This window comes from Rhododendron vialii, chromosome 6a (genome assembly GCF_030253575.1).
Source record: "Rhododendron vialii isolate Sample 1 chromosome 6a, ASM3025357v1".
Classification (NCBI taxonomy): domain Eukaryota; kingdom Viridiplantae; phylum Streptophyta; class Magnoliopsida; order Ericales; family Ericaceae; genus Rhododendron; species Rhododendron vialii.
This window is the reverse complement of record NC_080562.1, coordinates 40,747,060-40,766,475: the sequence shown is the minus strand read 5'-3', so window position 1 is coordinate 40,766,475 and position 19,416 is coordinate 40,747,060. Positions and strand designations below refer to the sequence as shown.

Sequence of the window (19,416 nt, the reverse complement as noted above, 5' to 3'; positions counted from 1 at the left end):
CGATCATAGAAATAAGCCCCAATGAGATCACAATTTACCTAATATGGTTTTCAAAGGACTTCTCATGTGCAACATGCGAAGTGCTAATGATTACAGGCGACGTCGTTTTTGATATGCGAGCCGTAGGTCGACGTCGTTTTTGAGAAAAGCTCGACTCAAAGTGTAAGCCCAGCCCAGCCCATCAGCCCAAGTAAACAACTGTTCTCGTCACCTCTTCCCGCCGGCGCGATCTGCAACCCCCCTCTCTCTCTCTCTCAATTACAGGAGGTGTACTCTCCCGACTCCATCGCTGGGAAAGAAAACAAGCCATTCTGATTTTTCGAACCTCTCTCTCTCTCTCTCTCAATTACAGGAGCTGTACTCTCCCGACTCCATCGCTAGGAAAGAAAACAAGCCATTCTGATTCGGTTCGAAAAATGGCCGAACGAGACAAAGAATGGGATTTACACTTCAGGACCCTATCTTCTATGGCCAGAGATTCCAATTTCGCCAGCGATCCTGCTTCCGATCCTTCACTGCTCAATTCGGTTTGTTTCCCTCTCCATCCTTCTCTCTCTGCAACCATGTCTTCATATCTCTACACATTGCTTAGGTTCTGTTCTTCTAAAAGACTTGAACTAATGTTTTGGTATTTTTCTTCGTCTTTTCTGAATTCATGTTAATTATAATTCTTGCCTTCTTGGATTTGTTGGAATATATAAAAGGTAAAAATTTAGTTTTATCAAAAGCACAGAAAAAAATAAAAAAGTTCTCAGGGAAAAATTCGAAATAGCTGTCTTTGTGGCGTCAACTTTTTCCAAATTTGCCGAGCAAAAGAAAAAGGAGCAAAAGAAAAAGGGTCTTGCTAACATCCGCCTAGTTGGTGCAGCCAAACCAAACCAAACCGAGCCCTGTGTCCTAATCAAATGGGGTCGGCTACCTAGTAGGCGCAACCGCATAGGATAATATATACAGATAATGTCAAACAAGTTTGAACTTCAATACATATCTCATGGATACTAATACACTTTTACAAATATGAATACACTTTTTCTTGGATATCAAAGCACGTTTTACATATTATAGGAAGGCTAGCATTTTCCAAAAAGAAAAAAAGAACTTTTTTGTTTGCAAAAGATAAGGTAAACCTACGAGAAGTAAATAATTCCGAAAAAATACCAAAATAATAACTTAGGAAGAACACATCCTAAAAGTTTTGTTTTCTTACATTTTTTGTTAACAAATTTTCTTGATTTATCTTGTGTGGTCAGGTGAAGAAGCTTCACGAACTGTGTAAAGCTGAGAATTCTGAAGATTTGATAGCTAGGGTTTATCCGCAGCTGAACAAGATTTTCCAGCGCTCAGTGGCTTCAATTTCTCTGTCTCGAACTTCTAACGGTCTTCTATTACTGGTATTCATCTTTTTGATACATGCTCCTTGTCAATAGTTTAATTTACTTTCAGAATTTCATATTGGTGGGTTTTTTTATACGTCCTAGGTTGTATGTTGCGTTCAGCGTGTTTATCTGAGGTGATTTAGCGTGTTTAACTGAGGTGATTTAGGCGCTTTTGCAGATATGGATGGATTTGGAAGGTTTTTTAATTTTCCAGTGCTTCTGTTCTAGTATTTTGGTATCCTTATTATGTGCTTTTTGTTATTGTAAAAACTTGAGAGGCAAAGGGTTAGGGTGAGATTTTGTTGAGTTGCAGCATTGGAAGAGTCTTGTGTACTCTTTGAAGCTCTCTCTATGCTTTTCTTTCCCTATTGTACTGATTTCATTTTGTATGTTTATGATAATGGCTAAGTTTGTTTTTGTTAATTAAATGTTTTACTTGGGGAAATACATTTCATGTAAAGCCTTTTATGGCAGAAACTTTGTTATCCTCTTGCTTGCTGAGATCTAATGATTTACAAAAAGAAAAAAAGGATCTAATATTCAAGTTGCATTTTTTGTAAACTGATTAAGATGTATTTAAGAAATCAGCGAACAAAAGAAAATCAAGTGCATCAGTTCCATGAGGTGCAATGTTGGGTAGAAAGAAGTGTCGTGTGGTCAAATGATCTGGTATATTTTGGAAAAGGACTTCTGGAAGTTTACTGCGTTAGTCATTTTACATCTCGTTGATGCAAAAAGTATTGGTCTTGCTTTGAGTAATCCAAACACCGGAAAGTACATAAGAATGGGAAAACAACCAGAGTCTCAATGGGATTCGTCTACTTGTTGAATTGTACTTTTAAGAGGCAAGAAACTATGTGCTTTTACCTGTAGACATTGTCTAAATAGTTACTACTCCATTTGTTTCAAATATCGAAGTTTTCTTGGTGCTTGATTTTGCCGTTGTCTTTTAGTTCCCATGTACACTAATGTAGTCATTTCCTTATTGTTCTGCTTCCTTACTCAGGCTATACTTCAATTTTTCCTTGATTTTGGAGAGGTCGTTTTGCATGATGCTGATCCTAGTCTGAGTACCTTCTTTCGTTCCTGCTTGAGCCGGTATGAATTTGTTTAGTTTCTACTTCTTGAATAATTTATATATGCGGGATATTATGTTTTCATCTGTCAATGATTGTCTTTTTTTTGTTTTGACGGATCACAAGAACTATTTGGAAATCAGAGTTCTTTACTGTCGTGAGCATAATAGCAAAGAATTACATTTGGTGAGAGTGAAGAATACAAAGCAAGGAATTTTTTTGGTTTAGAAATGTAGGGAGTCCAAGGAGAAAGTTCCAGGTTACTGCCTGGTGCCGCCCATTCTCCAATGACTTAAGAACGTATATAAATGATGAAGGGAACAAATTTACAAAAGCTGTTTTCCTTTTCTTCCTTTTTTGATTTGTTTGGGATAGAAATTGTGAAACAATTTCCATAGCAAACCGTTGTACTCCCCCCCCACCCACCCACCCACACACACACACACACACACACACACACCATAAAAAAAAGAAAAAGAAAGCGAAACATACTCATAACCCTTCCTTTTTGTGCGCGCACTGTGTATGCCTAGTGTTGGCTGAGGTGCGTGAGCACTCCACTTGCTGAAAATCTCATCAACATATTTTGACTTATTTGAGAAGCAAGTGGAGTATCTACAGACCTTAGAAAATTGCCATAGATTGCGATTTTGTCTAATTTCTCAGACTTTTAAAACGTTAAAGATGACTTTGTGTTCATGTACCCTGCAAAGCACGTCTTGAGTTGAAGGTGAGGTGTTTGTGGTGCTTAGATGAGCCTGAACGGAGCTTTATCATATTCTTTTTTTTTTTTTTCCGTTTTACATTTTCCAAGGTTTGCACCGACAATATCCTTTTCCCCTACTCACAGATAATGCAATGGAATGATGAATAGAGCACCAATAGTTGTCTCACTCTGTTGTTTCTAACTTTATTGCTAAAAGAGTAATGGAATGGTAACCTTTGATGCTCTGCTCAGTAGTGTTGTTTCAGGATTAGATGCTTTTATCTGTTGCCATTAGTGACATGTATTGGGGCCTTCCCACATCAAGTGGTTGGGATATTTGATGGGGTACATCAGGGAGAAGTTGATAACCTCTTTTTTTGGATCTTGTAGGGACTAGTAAACGATTCTCAGGTATTTATGCTGATCAAAAAAAGATTAAAAAAAACTTGTAGGTATTGTTGTCGTATTGAACCTCCAATCAGGTGGGGAAGGGTATCGTCTCAAAACGGTTTCTCATTTTTCTTCTCTTAAGATATATATAGTTAGATTTAATTACAGAACTTTCATCCTAGCTGCCCATCACATTTGCTTGATACTCTTATGTGAGTAAAGGTTTAAATTTGTTTTGTTCACTAGAATTTCGATACCCACCACATGCCAATCTATTTGCAACGTTTGATTACAGAGAGTTTGCAGATGCAGTTGTTGCAGAGGCAACACTTGAGTTTCTGAATCTGAACAAGAGAAAACTTCTCACTTCTTTCCCTACACTACTCCCTCAGGTGTGATATTTCATATGCATTTGTCTTTGCTGACGTGAATTGCAAAAAAGGAGTGTGTTGTAGCTATGAAATGTTGGGGTCAAGTTTTGTTTACTTTATAAGTTATGTTGGGATGCAACAATTGGATTTATTTTTTAATTTGAAACTCTTGGACTTATTTTCTGTTCTTATTTGTGAATAGTACAATAGTTGTAATTTCTTACTCCTATAATTTTTTTTAATCTGCTAATCCCTGCTGAGGCACATGAAAGGGATTCTTCGGCATGCATTGGAACTATTATTCAAACATGAGAAAGGAGCCTGAGTAATTTTTTTGTTTTCAGAATCGGGCCCTTTTGTAGCAGCCTGATGACTGATATAGGTGTCCCCAATGGATTGCTGTTATAAAGCAGGAAAAAACTGCAATAATCTTTTGCCTCACCGCCCTCACCTGGTTAATGATTGATTGAATTTTCTGCTTGCCCTTGTTTTTTGCAGTACCTCCAACATGAATCAGTTTGTTCTTTACCGGTAGATGCATTAGTCTTATCTGGTCTTCTTGTCCTAATTTAGAAGCACCACATGCTACTAATGTACTTGCATCTGTTTGTTGCCATTTTTTTGGTTTGATAAGTTCATTTTCTATCTTTTCCATGTTCATGTTGAACTTTTGTTCATTTGAACATGGATGTTGGAATTGGTAGGAACTTGTCCTCCTCATAATCTTTGTGTTGCGTTTGCAGTTTTTCCCATTAATGCTTAAGCTCATTGCATGGAATGGAGAGAAGTAAGTTCTTCATGTTGTTCTTATCATTCTTTTCTGGCAGTTGGCACAAGTAGATTATGGGGTTACCAATAATACAGAAGGTATTATGCTTTTATCACTGCATCATCCTTCTCTAAAGTAGATGAGAGGAGCATCAACACATCTTCTATTGTTCTTCCACAAAACAAGTTGAGTTAAAGACTTTAGATCCGTTATTATGGTGGTCAGCGTCTACAGAGTTTATCTGAATTTCCCTGTATGTAATTGGGGAAGTTAGGAGTTGAGGTGTGCGTTATTATGATTTGGCAGTTTCGGGTTTGCATGTGAACTTGGTTTAAAGTAAACTTAAATAAGTGATCCCCTGATTGGGTTTCTTTAGGATGGCGATTGGCCTTGGGGACTAGCACTTGACAAGACAGCACAGCATATTAGTCTTGTGTCTGTGACTTTGATAGTTAATTCCTTTAAACATGAGCTAGGGTTCTGTATATCGGCCGTCACATAACGGGACTCTGTACCTTAGGTGCCAATTTTTACACGGGACTCTGTACCTCAGGTACCGATATTTACCTATGCATCAGGCATTACGGTCTGAAAAATATTGCGGTGTCGCCGATACTGAATTCTTCATCCTTATTTCATTTGTATTTCCTGGCCGTGCAGGGGGGAAATGTTGCCGAATAATTGATTTGAAGCAAATAGGAGTGAATTGGAATTTTTGATGACTCAAATCATTAGATTCTTCAGTCATACAAATTGCTTTTAAGTCTCTTTGTTTCGACTCTTTCAACAGTGAAGGGCATTACTAATATTCATACGTTTTCCCCCTCTTTTCTAATGCAGATTAGAAAAATTATTCCTGACGGTGTTTCCATCGTTGATGTCGCCTGGGTCATTTCTTCCGCTATTCCCATCTCTCATTGACTTACCAAGTGAGTTTTTCTACATTCTGCTGTTTTGTTTTTCTTTCTTTGATGGTATCTACTCTTTACTCATTTCACCAATTGGACCCGTGGATACTCTATCAGCTGCCAATACTAATTTTGTACTCTTATCCATTGATCTTGTCAAATGGTTCCATACACCGAAAGGCCTCAATCGAAAGAGGTTAAACTTCAAAAAAACCTGCAAAATGGACCCAAAATTTTAATTTGTTGATTTTCGAATGAGCGAAAAAATTGGACAGTTCTCCGCTTTGCGAGTAATGATTGTTTATAATAGAAGATAGCTGTTGTTTGTTGTTTTCCTATTTTTTCGGCTTCCCTAGCACCTAGGTATTGTTCGCAATGCTGTGCAATGTACCGTTTGAAATTGCTGATGTGGCTTGATCAACTTCCAGCAGTTAGCTTTTTATGATAGGAATATGTGTGCTTCACAGATTGCGTGGTGTGAAGAGAAAAATGAGTAACTGATGCCTCTGTTCTCTTTACACCAGTATTGGTAGTGGCATTGGAAAAGGTTGAACGGAACTCAGGATCACTGATTGGCAGCAGCATAGCTTCACTCCAGAAGAGTGCGGCTCCTGAGGTTGTTTTTGGTACTGAAGAAGATATATGAAAAATGGTTGGCACTTGTATTGCAATTGACAACTCCTCTGTGGATGCAGATGCTGCTTGCACTCATGGATGAAGCATACACTGGATCAACCATAGGGGATGAAGGACCAGACTTTGAATCTGAAGATAGCAATACGATGGCTGTAGCTGATCCATTGTTTCTTGAGCTCCTTAAAGATGAGAATGATGGCCTTGCTGTATGCCCCTTCCATAGTAGCTTCAGGCCTTTATAATATCCCTGTTGACGTAGAGTCGGAAAACATTAAAGCTAAAGAATTGGAGGTTTTATGAATAAAAAAATTACTACCTCAAAATTGCAATGAATATGTTTTGGAGATATTCCAGACCAGACTATTCGCTAAAACCAATCATCTTTCCAAAGAGATACACTGCATCAATCCATGACATGATTTCCTTTTCTACCCTCTCAATCACAACAGTACAAACGGTCAACAAAGTGGGCTTCAATTATATGGTCCCCTTATGCAGACTTTCAAATCATGGAAACTATTTCGAGCTATGTCCTCCCCAGTAAAACAAATTGCGCTAATGTTGAATCTTTTGGCTTGCTTTATTGTGAACTTGAAATACTGGTGAAAGAAGACGCTGAATTGGTTAACCATATGATGTTTTATATAGGTCAATACTTGAAACAATTAAGAGACTTGAAACATATTAAGAGACTTCTACTATAATATCCTTTGCCTCTTGGTTGTGTCTTTCCGTCTTAGTCTGTTTGTCAGACTTCAAAAGATGATTAACAGTCTAGTTGATATTTCAGGAACGCCATTCGACTTCCCCGGCGATGGCTGTGGCTCTGCAGGTCGCTGTTAGCACCCCCCACTCTGATAGGCTGAAGCAAACCCTCAGGATGACTCCCAGACTTCTTGATGTGTATTTCTCTATAGCAGTGTGTGATGACAATAATTGTATGTCTGTAGCAGTCTCTAATAGCGAACATTTCATGTTATGGTCATCAATCTTTAAATGTAGCTGAAGCTTCCATTTTCCAACCAACATATATCCTATAGTAGTCATGAAACTCCTTGCACCCTGGATGACAAATTTGAAATTTATGTCTATTGCAGCTTTAATATGTGCATTGATACCCCTACTTATGGCTAGAAATTCGAATCTATTTCCAGACAAAATTTTCTCGTATGAGGTAAGTACCTCTTACATCCTCCTCCTCCGAGGCTTCTATTGATAACATACTGAGATGTGCAGCGAGATACCTAAACATTAAAGGGAATTTAAAGCTTGCGAATAATTTATGTGGGTCTTATAAAGCAAATCAAACGTATACTGTGTCATGCAAGATGCACTGCTCAGTCTGTTTGGCTTGTATTGTTATGCAATTCATCCACATCTTTGCCTGTAAATGTCACATGGCATCATGAAGAAATGCAAAAATAATCATATCACAGCTACTGGTGTATATTTTATAGGTTTTATCCTTATGGCGACATTTTACCATGGAAATGCAGTTCCATTGGGAAACATTGTTTTTCATTAAGTCGTAACCAGTAGAAAGGGACATTTTCCATTTAGTAGGGACAGCCAATTGATAGAGACACAAGGCTTACTATGGTTCAGTTCGGGTCGGTCAGTGACAACCATGCTTTTTTCCTCCTCCGTTGTTTTCTTTGCTAGAATTTAGCATTAATTTTGTTTAATCATATTAGTTTTTCTTTTAGTCTCTAGCTCAGTGTCCTACAGACATCGCAACCACTGTTAATCGAGCTCCATGAATTTGACTGATGTGTCTATGCATGTGGAGAATGAAGCAACAACGAAACGGTTGAGTTATTCTCCAGTTTAAATACATATAGGAATAGGACATTATCTATATGCAGAAGGAAGCTACAGCAAATTTGAGCCTTTTTAGTTTAAGTTTGTTGTGGACTGTATTTTGAATGTGATTACTATTTTTGTCTGTTGGCCACTATATGTAGGGGTTTTGTTAAGTAGGGATAAGTCTGAATATAAGGAGTATATCTTCAGCAACACTAGAAATATCCATTAAGAGCGAGAAAAATGTGATAGGAAGAGGTACCTAAGACTAAGAGTAACTTGTTTCTTTACTGTTGGGTTGATTATCATATAAATGGAGTTTTTGAGGAGGATGTTTCCACTGTACTTTTTTCAGCCGTGTCCCCTCCCATTCTTTGCCATGTTATAGAAGGCCAATGGGTAGATCCAATAGGACCAATATCTTATAATATATTGGAGGCAGCATTAAATTCAATGCTTCCTTGGACTGGCTTGCATCGAGGATCACTTTGACTGATATAACACAGGTGCTGCTTTGATCCAGAATAGTTTGTAGTAATATTATGTGCAGTCGGAGAGATGTATTCAGCTGGGTAGAGTCAATGGAGATTGAGGCAACAATTGAGAGTTACAGTTATCTGTAAATCCAAATTATTTAGGACTTCATCTGGAGTGTAATTTTGTATTTTGTTTTGTTAAGACTTATGGGAAAGGCTAGTACTAAGACTTATAGAAAAGGTTGGTAACGAGTATTAGTAGATTTTGCATAGTTTCTTCTGGCGCATTCTCCCTCACCACCTCTTCCTCTTTGGTTTTTAACCCTCTATAAATTGTCGATTTTTCTCTTTTACACTCTCAGCTTCTTCCTTGCTGCTTCGTATTCTATTGGTGCTAAATCACATATATAAACCTTTGGTTGCAATTCACTGCCTACAACTCTGCGGATGGTTGTTTATTTAAGGTTTGAATTTAGATCTGTGCTTGAAAGATTTACAACGTATCATGATTTATCCTTTGTAGGTTCAAAAGAGGCTCTTAGAATTCATGCTTGCTGCATTCCAACAATCTCCTGATTTTGTCGCACTTCTCAAGGTATTCTCCTCACCACATCAGGCCTGCAACTTTTTGTCGCACTTCTCAAGGAGCTTTATTGATGATTTGCCTTAGAATCATTGTTCAAATTTGTATTGTATAATTGTATGTGTAGAAATAGTAAGCAGGAATGCAAATAAAACTTTTGATGTTTAAATCCCTTACTTTCTACTCTCTTGCTTTTCTCTTGGATTGCTGGTTTTGCTTCACGTAGCACAAATCTTACAATTTGGTTCTGCACATGTTATTAGAATGTTGTTGCTTAAGTCCGTTTTTATAAGAATTTCCAGATTGTTTGTTGTGGTATGGTTTTTTTGTGGGAAAAAATTATTTGTTCACTAATTAGTTTCATGTGAAATTCTGTAAAAACAAGAGCCATATTGCATCAGTAGCAAATGTAACCGAAGTTAATTAGAGCTCCTGCTGAAGTATCTTTTCAGTTTAAGTATAGAGAAAGCAGATGGGATCAAATGGCATTTGTGCATGAGGCAACTAATTCATTATTTCTAGGTAGGAGAGAAATTATGATCATTTCTTTTATTCAGCGGTTTGAAGATTCTTGCATTAAACCTTTGCAGAAACCGATAATAGACAGACTTGGAGAAGCTTATGACGGCCCTGCAAAGGTCAGTTGATTTCAGTATATCCAGAAGGACCAGAAACAAAAAGTAGAAAAAAAAGAAATGGTTATTCCCTTGTTTTGTAGATGCTGGAGTTATTCAACAATAAGTTTCTTCTCATCATAGACAGAGTTGGCATTACAATTGTGTTGGGCCATTGGAGAGCATGGAGGGGGTGGTGAATCTCACAAAGATGCAGCTCGTGAACTTTTTGAGAGTTTGGAACTACTTTTGTATGAAAACCTCTCCTCCAGGTACATTTTTGTTGCAGATATAGCTTTTTTCATACTCAGAGATTTGCTTCATGGTTTTTTCTGTGGCATGCTGACTTATATCTTCTCTTTCTACCATTTGTTTGGCAGTCGTTTGGGTCTAATGGAGTCAACTCTTAGCTCTGGCAGTTCAGCATCAAGAAAATCATTGCAGTCAAGACTTCTTTGTTTTGTTGTCACCGCTATAGCAAAGCTTGCCACGCATCACCGTGATTTACTTCCAAGGGCTCGGGTATCATTGGCCAAGGTTAGTCTTGTCATTCTACATAATCATTTGATACAAAAAATTGTTTTGATAATGATTTTTGCTCAAAAAAAGGACTGATGACGAGTAATTCAAAATGATGATTGCAAACTACTCATCAAAAGGAAAAAAAGATAAAGATGAATGGAAACAAAGGAATGCAAGAACGTTGCATGGTAGTTGTCCCTAATAGAGGGGAGAGAGAAAGATCAAGTCCACGATCAAATGGTGAACTAGGCTATGAGAAATCATGCTCCACTTTTGATTTTTTATTGTTTTTTATTACTATTTTTTTTTTTATATTTGGAGTATCAGGGTGTCTGGGCGAGCTTACGCTCATCATGACTAATTTCTGAGAGGATACCACCGTCCACTAAGGGGAGATAGAAAGATCAAGATTCAAGTCCACAATCAATGGTAAACTAGGCTACAAGAAATCATGGGGGTGTTTGTTACTTACTGTTCTTTTATAAATGGAGGTGACTGGGCCAACTTACACGCACCTGAGCTAATGCCTGGGAGACAATTCCACTGTCCACTAGTGAGGGGCCCAATTGAAGGTAGGGTTAAGCCCCCGTGTGGATTGGCCTTATAAGAGTTGATAGTAATCGAACCTGAGACCTAGGGGGGAGAAAACCCCTAAGCCCCAGGCATGGGGTTGATTTGTGATTTTTTGTGTACCTTACATTTCAATACATAATTTGGCCAGCATAGATTAATTTGGATTTGCGTATTAGGTGGCCCGTTCTCGGATATCTGATGCAAGGGTCTGGAGACGTGCTCGTGATTATTTAGGCTTAATGAATGAACCTGCAATATGCTTGTCAATCTTGGGTCCTTCACGACCTTCACACGGATATATGCAGAACCCAGGCACGGTCAATTGGAATGAGGGGGCCACAAAAATGGTTGTTGATATTCCATTTTACATTCTAGGTAAACAAGAAGGTAAGTTCTGACATGCATTCTTAGCTGTCTCCAAATCTTCTCTTCCAATGGCAACAATCTTCTACTCTAAATATTTCTTAAATGCGATAACAAGATGACATCGCGGTGGACAGTCTGATATGTTCATGTAGTTTGGGGTACAAGAGTGAAAAATGTTGCCAATTCTATAGATGATTACAAAATTGTGATTTCAAGGGTTTCTTGAGTAGCATGAGATGAAGATTTTTCCTATCAATTTTTTTGGTGCAGGTCCTCCCTTCCACGATTTTTCCTTCTCAGATATCCTTCCAAGAAGATAATTGAGATACTCTGGCAGGAAGTATCGCATCATCTCTATAATGTACTTCCATTATAGTGAGTCCTGGAGAGTTTATTAAACCACACATCACATGAGGATCTGTTTCGGCTGGGAATTTGTGTAAAAGAATCTGCTGATCTCTTAGTTTGTACATTGGCGTTGTGATTCTTTTCTTGCATGTTTATTGTAGTACGGTATGCCCTTTAGGAAGGGGGTTTACTACAATTACGTAGGTATACATATTTCTAAACAGTAGCTAGTTTTTTGCTGTTAGCCAAAAGAATACACATCCGCATTGCTTATCCATGTACATGTATGAGGCTATTGCTCTTGCTTCAATCCACAATGCTACCCAACATTCGCCCGTTTTTTAAAATGGTGAACAAAGTAGGCACATTTTTTGTGGAAATTACACTCTTTTTTTATTATCAGCAATTACACCATGTTTTTTACAGCCGTTGTGATGCCCGTCTAGTAAAGAACATCGTGAATTTTCCAATCAGAAAAGCAAGCAAAATGCCATAGGCTGATCTATAACAGTAGTTTTGAGGAAAACGCTTCATACATGCACGATCTGCCAACCAAATTGCTTCAGACTCGAATTCCCTGGTCCACACATGAATTTCCAGGGCTTGGTGCAGTCGTAGTCACCTGGTAAGTAGGGGCTTCTGGAAGCTTTTGGTTTGGATTTCTCACGCGAGGGCTTTGTCATGACTTTAATAGTATTCTCCGTTAGTGGATTGTGCCATTTAGTTCGATACCCGGTTATTAAAAGTTTCCAAACCCATGAACACAAATTAGGATATCTCATCTGAACAAACTAACGCAGACGTTCTGTTTTGTGTTCTGTTGGAAAATATGGCTTTGACATACCATCTTCACTGGACCATATTCATGGCTTCAACAGTCTCTCTCTCTCCCTCCCTCTCTCTCCACATTGCTATGTGCGCATCACTGTGTTATTGCAGCCCTAATCAATTGAACAGTTTGAGTGATGATGGTGTAAACTGTTAACACCGATATAGGCGGCAGATACTCTGGCGTCGATGAATGTTGATCCACTACCCGAATAGCAATGGTCAATAGGGTACCACAGTTTTCCTCCCCACCAATTCTGGGTCGATCGGGGAGCACAGCGAATCCTGAGGCCAATATTTGGACGTTGTCTGGATCGTCGCCACTTAACACCGAGTTCATTGTGAATAAGTCAACAGGCGCGTAAACCACGTATGAGCCCGTTGAGGTTGTCTGGCTCTCTTGGAGGTAGAATATCAGTGGTAAAGTCTGCATAACAAGCAGCGTTTTAGACTGACAAGGACCTTTTCATGGATACCTTTCATGTATCCTAACATTATTCGTTGAAACAATTTCAAAGGGAAATGATTTTCACACTCCTCTTTTATCTACTTGCACTCTTTTTTTCGTCTTTATTCAAACTGCGCTTTATATATAAAAAGGAGTAAATAATGACATTTTAGTAATTTCATGTAAATACTGACAAAAAAGAAGTGCTTGATGATTAAAAGGGGTGCGGAAATCATTTTTCAATTTTCAGAGAGAAAAGGGAAGTGTTAAGCTTACATCGATTTTTATGATGGAAACACAGTTTGCTGGATCATGGCCAGTACAAACGCGGGTTGCTTCTTGACTGCAGCGTTTTAAACAGAGAAGATCCCACTACATTTTAAACACCAACAAAATGAGAACTTAAATCACTTTTCCATCAGGAAAATGCTTTAGTTAGATGCAGATGTCTAGACGGCTGCACAGATCCGAAAATAGATGTACGTGGCTAAGGCCCAAGAACAGCTGGCTTTAGGCTCCGGGCCCAACTATTTTTACTACCCAACATGTAAGTCCAAAAAAGAATTTTTTTTACTACGTACCAAACATACAAGCCTAAAAGAAAAAACTAGAACCCTCTTCCAAATTCACCTTCGGCCCCTGAAATGTCAGGGCTGGCCCTACCGACGTTCGATGCACATGGCTCTCACATGCATCGCAACTCTGCATATGTTTGTGCCCGGCTCAATGTTGGATATGTGTGCCAGTAGCCAGAGATGGAACCGGCATATGGGGGCCAAGGACCCTTTGTAGTTAATTGTAAAACGAATACTTCAAGTTCACATGATCAATTGGAAAGTATTTTCAGGAACTGTCTTTGCTAATCTCAGCCCACTAAGTAGGTGATAATATTCCAATAATTTCAAACAGATACATATCTCATGGATATTAATACACTTTCACAATTATTAATACACTCTTCTCGGATATCAATGCACATTTTACTTATTATTAGTATTTTCCAATTCCGGAACCGGGAAGTTCAAACAACATTTTCAAGAATGGAGCTTAATCATTTTGAGCATAAAGCCGTTCGGCATCCGGATTTCAAACAATTATGAAGTATTTCCGAGCTATGTCAATAGTTGGTTGAGACTAGAACATCAAACACCTATTTACTTGTCTACAAAGTGGTAATACTTGTGCTTACTCTTCATAATTCGGCCCCCGGTTTACGAAATCCTAATTCCGTCCCTGCCCGTAGCACTGCTTTTTTCCGCGTTTGATACAAACTCATGGGTAAAAATCACCATTGAAAACTGACTTACAATGAGATGGTGTCCAACAACTTATATACACAAGGTCAAACCCATAAATAGCTAGTCGATGTGGGACACTAGAATCATAACAATAAGAGCAGATTACCTGGCTACGATGATCCTCGTTTCGAAGAAACTCGAAAACATTCTTGGGCTGGTTAGGAAGCCATATGGTGGTCGCCACCGTTATGGAAACACCGCGAGGAGTCTCTGGATCGTCATCGTTGTAACTGGTTGTCACCAAAACGTCTCCGGCGCCCGAAATTGGTATTGGCTTCCATGTGTTTTCTGGAGATGCAGTACTACTCACACCTGCATGGTAGCTTCTCGTCATTCGGTCCGCAAGCTTTAAAATGCTCTTCCTTCCATCTTGCATTATGGGTACTGCATGCGTCAATATTGCACAAATCAATAGGATTAGAACAAAATACTGTAACTAGTGAGTTGATTGTAGTACTACTCCTCAATTTTGGTACTATTTCTTAAGGATTTGTATATGAAAAAAGTTTAGAAACACAATTTTGAAACAAATTAAAACTTGAGACACAATTCTGTCCGGCGCCGTTGCATGTGTGTGGATATTGTGCATTGGCTTTGGACACAACTATGTCCGGAGTTATGTTTTAAAGTTGTGTCCGTTATATTTGTTCTTTGTATATTGGTTGATGTAACTCGTACTAAGGCCTATTTTGGCCTAATAAGTCAAATGGCTTACTCTTTTTTTTTTGTCTTTATTTAAAAAAAAATCACATTTGTTAATTTTTCGTTGATATTTTTTGTAAATTATTCCTTCGTCATGACTAGAGGTATCTAAAAATTAAAAAATTATGATTGAAACCCAATTTCTTTTTTTTAACAGTAATGAGTTCAACTAATTTACGACCACAACAATCAAAATTGATTGATAAATACTGTCTAAATATGATCCTCCCGCGTTGCAATACAACAATTTAATTAGAATCATAAACCGTACGTAGAATAATTGTGTCTTACTTAAAGTCTACCTATACGAATAAACACATAAACAAGAAATAGTGAGTGGAGAGAGAAATATAGTAGTGATTGGAAATATGAGTAATGATTGAAGAAAGACCGAGAGAAAAATGAGAGTAATGATTGAAGAGAAATAAAATAATGATTAGAATCCAAAATCCTTAAACGAACGGGGTCTGAAGGCTCCACCTAGGTCACATAACTGATTCCAACATTGCATTTTGTGATTCCTTTTTGTGTTTCTCTTTGTCCTTGGATTTGAATTTTTTTTTTTTTTTGAGAATCTTGGACATGTTAAAAAGTAAAACATCTACCGCGATCATCCATGTACGATGCCAGCCGATCACACTGGCAAGCCATGGTTCCAAGCCATCGTTTTGCACCAAATGCCAAACCAGATGTAACCAGTGGCTTGAATAAACGGTGGACTAGTGTGTTATCCACTTCCAAGTGTTCAATCCACAGGACCTGCAACATTTTCGAAAACAATATAAACAAAAAAAAAACTGGAAACGTTACCAAACGCCCCTTAAAATTTCCATTTTCAATTTACCTTTGAGTATCCATTTCCCATAGGTTGGATGAAACAACCTGATGGCCTTCTCAGGAACCTTGCCGTCGGGTTAGGGAAAATGCTTTCCAGAGAAACATCGACCACTGCCCAGACGTTAACGGATAACTGTTTACAGTACCTTGCAAAGTAACTCTCCCTAGTCTGAACAAGAGGTGAAGAGATGTGGAATTCTGCTGTCATCTGATCAAACAATATCATGCATTAAGGCCAAATTATTCTTTTCGATACATACTGCTCTCTGTTTGTCCTGTTTTGTTTGTCTATCGATCTTTCTAAGTACTTTGAGATCAATGTTTGATTATCCACTTTTAATCTCACAGAATAGAACTTGTAAGTTCTCAAAACTATCAACATAAGGGGTCGGTTCCGCTCAAAAAAAAAAAAAAACATTTGAAAACTCCCAAAGGGGGACAATGTTGGAAAGAAATGTCTGATTTATTACCACTTGTAGAGCTCCATCGAGGCTGCTCCCCTTTCCCTCTGATATGACTTCTAGTATTTCTGCCTTTGATACAATACTAGAAAACATCCTTGACCACTGAACCTGCAGATATTTCAACAATGGAAAAAAAAAAAAGAAGAGTTATTTTGTCACTTCAGAATTCAGATTAAGAATACCATAATGACATGGTTACCTAGGCTGAGTTTGGACCCTCTTCATTTCCCTTTTCATTTTTGTATTCCGCTTATTTTCATCTGAAGTAGTATTTTTTAGCTTTTAATTGGCAAGTTATTTTAGCTTTTTCGAATTGTCTGGACTAGATAAGTAAGAATAATAAAGATATCGACTCAATCAAAAGAAGTTCATTACATACGAAAATAAGTTTAAATAAACCATGCTTAGTTTTGTCTTTATTGGATTTTTTTTTCCCATTTCTATCCCAAAAAAAAAAACTTTAGTTCTGAAATTCCAGTAATCCAGACGATTTGAAAAAGTATAAAAATTTCACCCAAATTTTTTTTTTCTTTAGATAGTGCAAACTCAGATTGAATTGTAGAAAACCTACCACGTCCATAAACATCTGAACAAGATTCACTGGATTCATGCAGACGACTGCGATATCTCTGGAAGCTTCTCTTTCCAAGCATGCTGATCCAACTTCTGGCAAAATCTCAACCTCCGCATTCAAATTCGGAATCCCTAGAATCGGTTCTTGTGTTTTAATCATCCTAACGATTTCGTCCAACGTGGGATCAAGAGGACTAAATCTCCTCTTATATTCACCCACATTGAGGCTACAAGTTCCTGCCTCCATGTCAAACACCCACAAAGCCTCTTGCTCAATGACCAATTGCCTGATTTCCTCCATTGCTGATATTACAAGATTTGTGATCTTGTGCTTATTCACATCAGCTCGAACTGAAACCGATATGAGAAGATCACTTGCTCTAGGGATATAATCATATGTTTCTAGCTCCATTGGGGACTGCAGGTGTTTTGCATTTGGTGCGGTTGGCGAATTTTCATGAGTCTTCGGCGATGTATCGGCTGGCAAAGGATTTTCTGTCTGTCGTTTAGAGGAAGATAGGTTCAGAAGAAAGCATACAAAATGCAAGAGTTAAACAGAAAGACATATCTATATTTACATGAAAATAAGTATGAACTAGAGTCGACAACTCTTAGAGCCGTAGTTAATAAGTAAGAAATGCATTGATATTCATCTGATCTAAATCTGAAATATACGTCATCTAATCTTTTGACATTATGTGGACATTTTCACCACCCAATGAGTTGTTTTTTTTTTTGATCGGCCACCCAATGAGTTGCTGTGAGTATGCTTGACACCTTTTCTTTCTTTTGGCCTCATACCGGATTCTTTAGCTTTTTTATTGTCCATGTAATCTACAAATTAGTTTGTCTTCTAAAATCTCATAGCATGCAGTTTTGTGTATACGATATTCCATGTTTATTTATCCACACACATCCTTATAAAGTTATATCGAGACCCACAGTATTTTTTGGGGGATAATTCAGAGTGTTAGGCCAGCTTCAGCGGAACATCGACTGATTCCCAAAGGACAGATTCTACCGTTCAGCTAGACGAGAGTCCAATTAAAAATGAAACAAGTCCTATATGGACTAATCCTATAAGAGTTGATTATCAGTTAGGAGATTTCGAACTTAAAATCTAACAGAGTGCAAACCCGTAAATCGTAGCAGAAGGGTTACGTACGTAACTTGATATATTGTTTAGATTTTATGGTCGTCATTATTTTCTTGGCAGAAGATTTTAGCTAGGGTTTCGTCATACATGTAGGGTAAAAAAAGCAACCCATGCAAAGTCAGAAACACAGTCATATCACCAATCAAGGCCCACGTAAACGAAATTACACCCTAGTTAAATGTTTGTACCAGCTAGGTAAGCCCATTTACCTCAAAGCCTTTTGGTTCTTTTCCGGAGTCCATCTTGCGCACACCTGAAAAAAATGAAACCAACGAACAAAAAACGCCTTTGAGATTCGTCAAAGGCATAGAAAACACCTTCTAACACTGTGAGAGAAAGGGTCTCACCAAATCTCTTCATTTTGGTGAGAAATAGAACAGATCAATGAAAGTTGATATCACTACTGCATCTTTATCTTTCATCATTTTCTTCTCCACCTCTTTTATTCATTCAAACCAAGTGAAAATTCCTCGTCTCTCTCTCTCTCTCTCTCTCTCTTTCTCTCTCTCTCTCTCTCTCTCCTTGGAAATGTGATTTCACCCAACAGATTTCCACCTCTCTCTCTCTCTCTCTCTCTCTCTCTCTCTCTCTCTCGATCTCCTTGGAAATGAGATGGGTTGTTATGTTATCACGCTGGATTCGGAGAGGAGAATGATACTGTATTATAGGAAGAGAAAGCGTTAGTGTCCGTTGGATTTGCAGCCACTTGGAATACTAAACAGCAGCATTAATTAATGCCAGCTTAATTAACTAACGGCTGATCAGTTCCCTCTTCTCTACGTCCTAGCGGATAGTTTTCCCCTATTGGCCCGTCATTCTGACGTGTCATCTCATCATTGGCCCGTATCATTCTCCTTGTACATGAGAGTGCGAGCCCTTTGCTTTCTTTTTCTTTTTTTTTCCTTGTAATGCAGAGCGTCTCAGGTTAGTGTGCTCCTCAGATTAATCCCTACAACTCATCCCTACAGTTATTTCATACGTTTACGCATGGGATGATGTGACTCTAAGAATTAATGGTAAGAAAAATTGAACCAGTTCCTAAGTCTAAGATCAACACCACCGTCCGCAACTTATTATGGATGGCAATGGGGCAGGGCCCTGTTCCCGCCCGTTCTTTATCAGATCGAGGTCGGAGCTAGCAGGAGAAATAGGGGAGGTGTCGGGGTAGAAAAATAATCGGGTCCTCATTCGTTGTAGTAACTTCACTAATTATGTTCTTTTTAGAGTGATTTGACAAGAAAACAAGATATTGATGAGTTAGGCAAATTAAAAAAAAACAAAAACAAAGAAAACACAGACATAAATTTGTGTTATTATTGGGTATTTTGCTCTTATTATATGAAAACAATGAAATATATATATATATATATATATATATATATATATATATATGCATACAAAAATATAAGTGACCTATAATCGGAGTCGGATTAGGTTAAGACGGAGGAGAAAAAGCAAATATCTTTTCCGTCCCATTTGCTTGTTGGGTTGGAAAATACTCATTCGGATCGGGACGGGGAGGTTGGAGGCGAGGACAGGTCGGAGGTAATTGTCATCCTTACCTTAGTTGTTAGTTGTTGATATGATGTTCAT

General features: G+C 38.1%; 2 protein-coding genes across 2 annotated transcripts; one reads left to right on the top strand and one right to left on the bottom strand.

The window, feature by feature from the left end:
• Nucleotides 1-194: 194 nt before the first annotated feature.
• Nucleotides 195-11,864, top strand: LOC131330445 (uncharacterized). Its single transcript, XM_058364021.1, has 16 exons — nt 195-527; nt 1,251-1,391; nt 2,383-2,474; nt 3,844-3,940; nt 4,663-4,706; nt 5,529-5,617; nt 6,121-6,212; nt 6,292-6,438; nt 7,023-7,170; nt 7,330-7,406; nt 9,035-9,106; nt 9,685-9,732; nt 9,853-9,980; nt 10,089-10,245; nt 10,980-11,190; nt 11,440-11,864. The coding sequence occupies exons 1-16, from the start codon at nt 417-419 to the stop codon at nt 11,487-11,489; spliced, it is 1,704 nt and encodes a 567-aa protein (XP_058220004.1). The 5' UTR covers nt 195-416; the 3' UTR covers nt 11,490-11,864.
• Nucleotides 11,582-18,379, bottom strand: LOC131330444 (homeobox-leucine zipper protein PROTODERMAL FACTOR 2-like). Its single transcript, XM_058364020.1, has 9 exons — nt 18,171-18,379; nt 18,033-18,076; nt 16,666-17,166; nt 16,101-16,202; nt 15,638-15,838; nt 15,399-15,552; nt 14,198-14,475; nt 13,070-13,165; nt 11,582-12,772 (listed from the first exon to the last, which is right to left on the bottom strand). The coding sequence occupies exons 1-9, from the start codon at nt 18,181-18,183 to the stop codon at nt 12,440-12,442; spliced, it is 1,722 nt and encodes a 573-aa protein (XP_058220003.1). The 5' UTR covers nt 18,184-18,379; the 3' UTR covers nt 11,582-12,439.
• Nucleotides 18,380-19,416: the final 1,037 nt, after the last annotated feature.

What these genes read in the sequence shown, in the direction of transcription:
- LOC131330445 (XM_058364021.1), top strand. Translation starts at nt 417, where the DNA reads ATGGCCGAACGAGACAAAGAATGGGATTTACACTTCAGGACCCTATCT. An exon ending in TCCCTACACTACTCCCTCAG is followed by an intron (nt 3,941 to 4,662) that starts GTGTGATATTTC and finishes TTGCGTTTGCAG; the next exon opens with TTTTTCCCATTAATGCTTAA. An exon ending in CTTATGACGGCCCTGCAAAG is followed by an intron (nt 9,733 to 9,852) that starts GTCAGTTGATTT and finishes TTCTCATCATAG; the next exon opens with ACAGAGTTGGCATTACAATT.
- LOC131330444 (XM_058364020.1), bottom strand. An exon ending in TTCAGATGTTTATGGACGTG is followed by an intron (nt 16,203 to 16,665) that starts GTAGGTTTTCTA and finishes AAATATCTGCAG; the next exon opens with GTTCAGTGGTCAAGGATGTT. An exon ending in TGGGAAATGGATACTCAAAG is followed by an intron (nt 15,553 to 15,637) that starts GTAAATTGAAAA and finishes AAAATGTTGCAG; the next exon opens with GTCCTGTGGATTGAACACTT.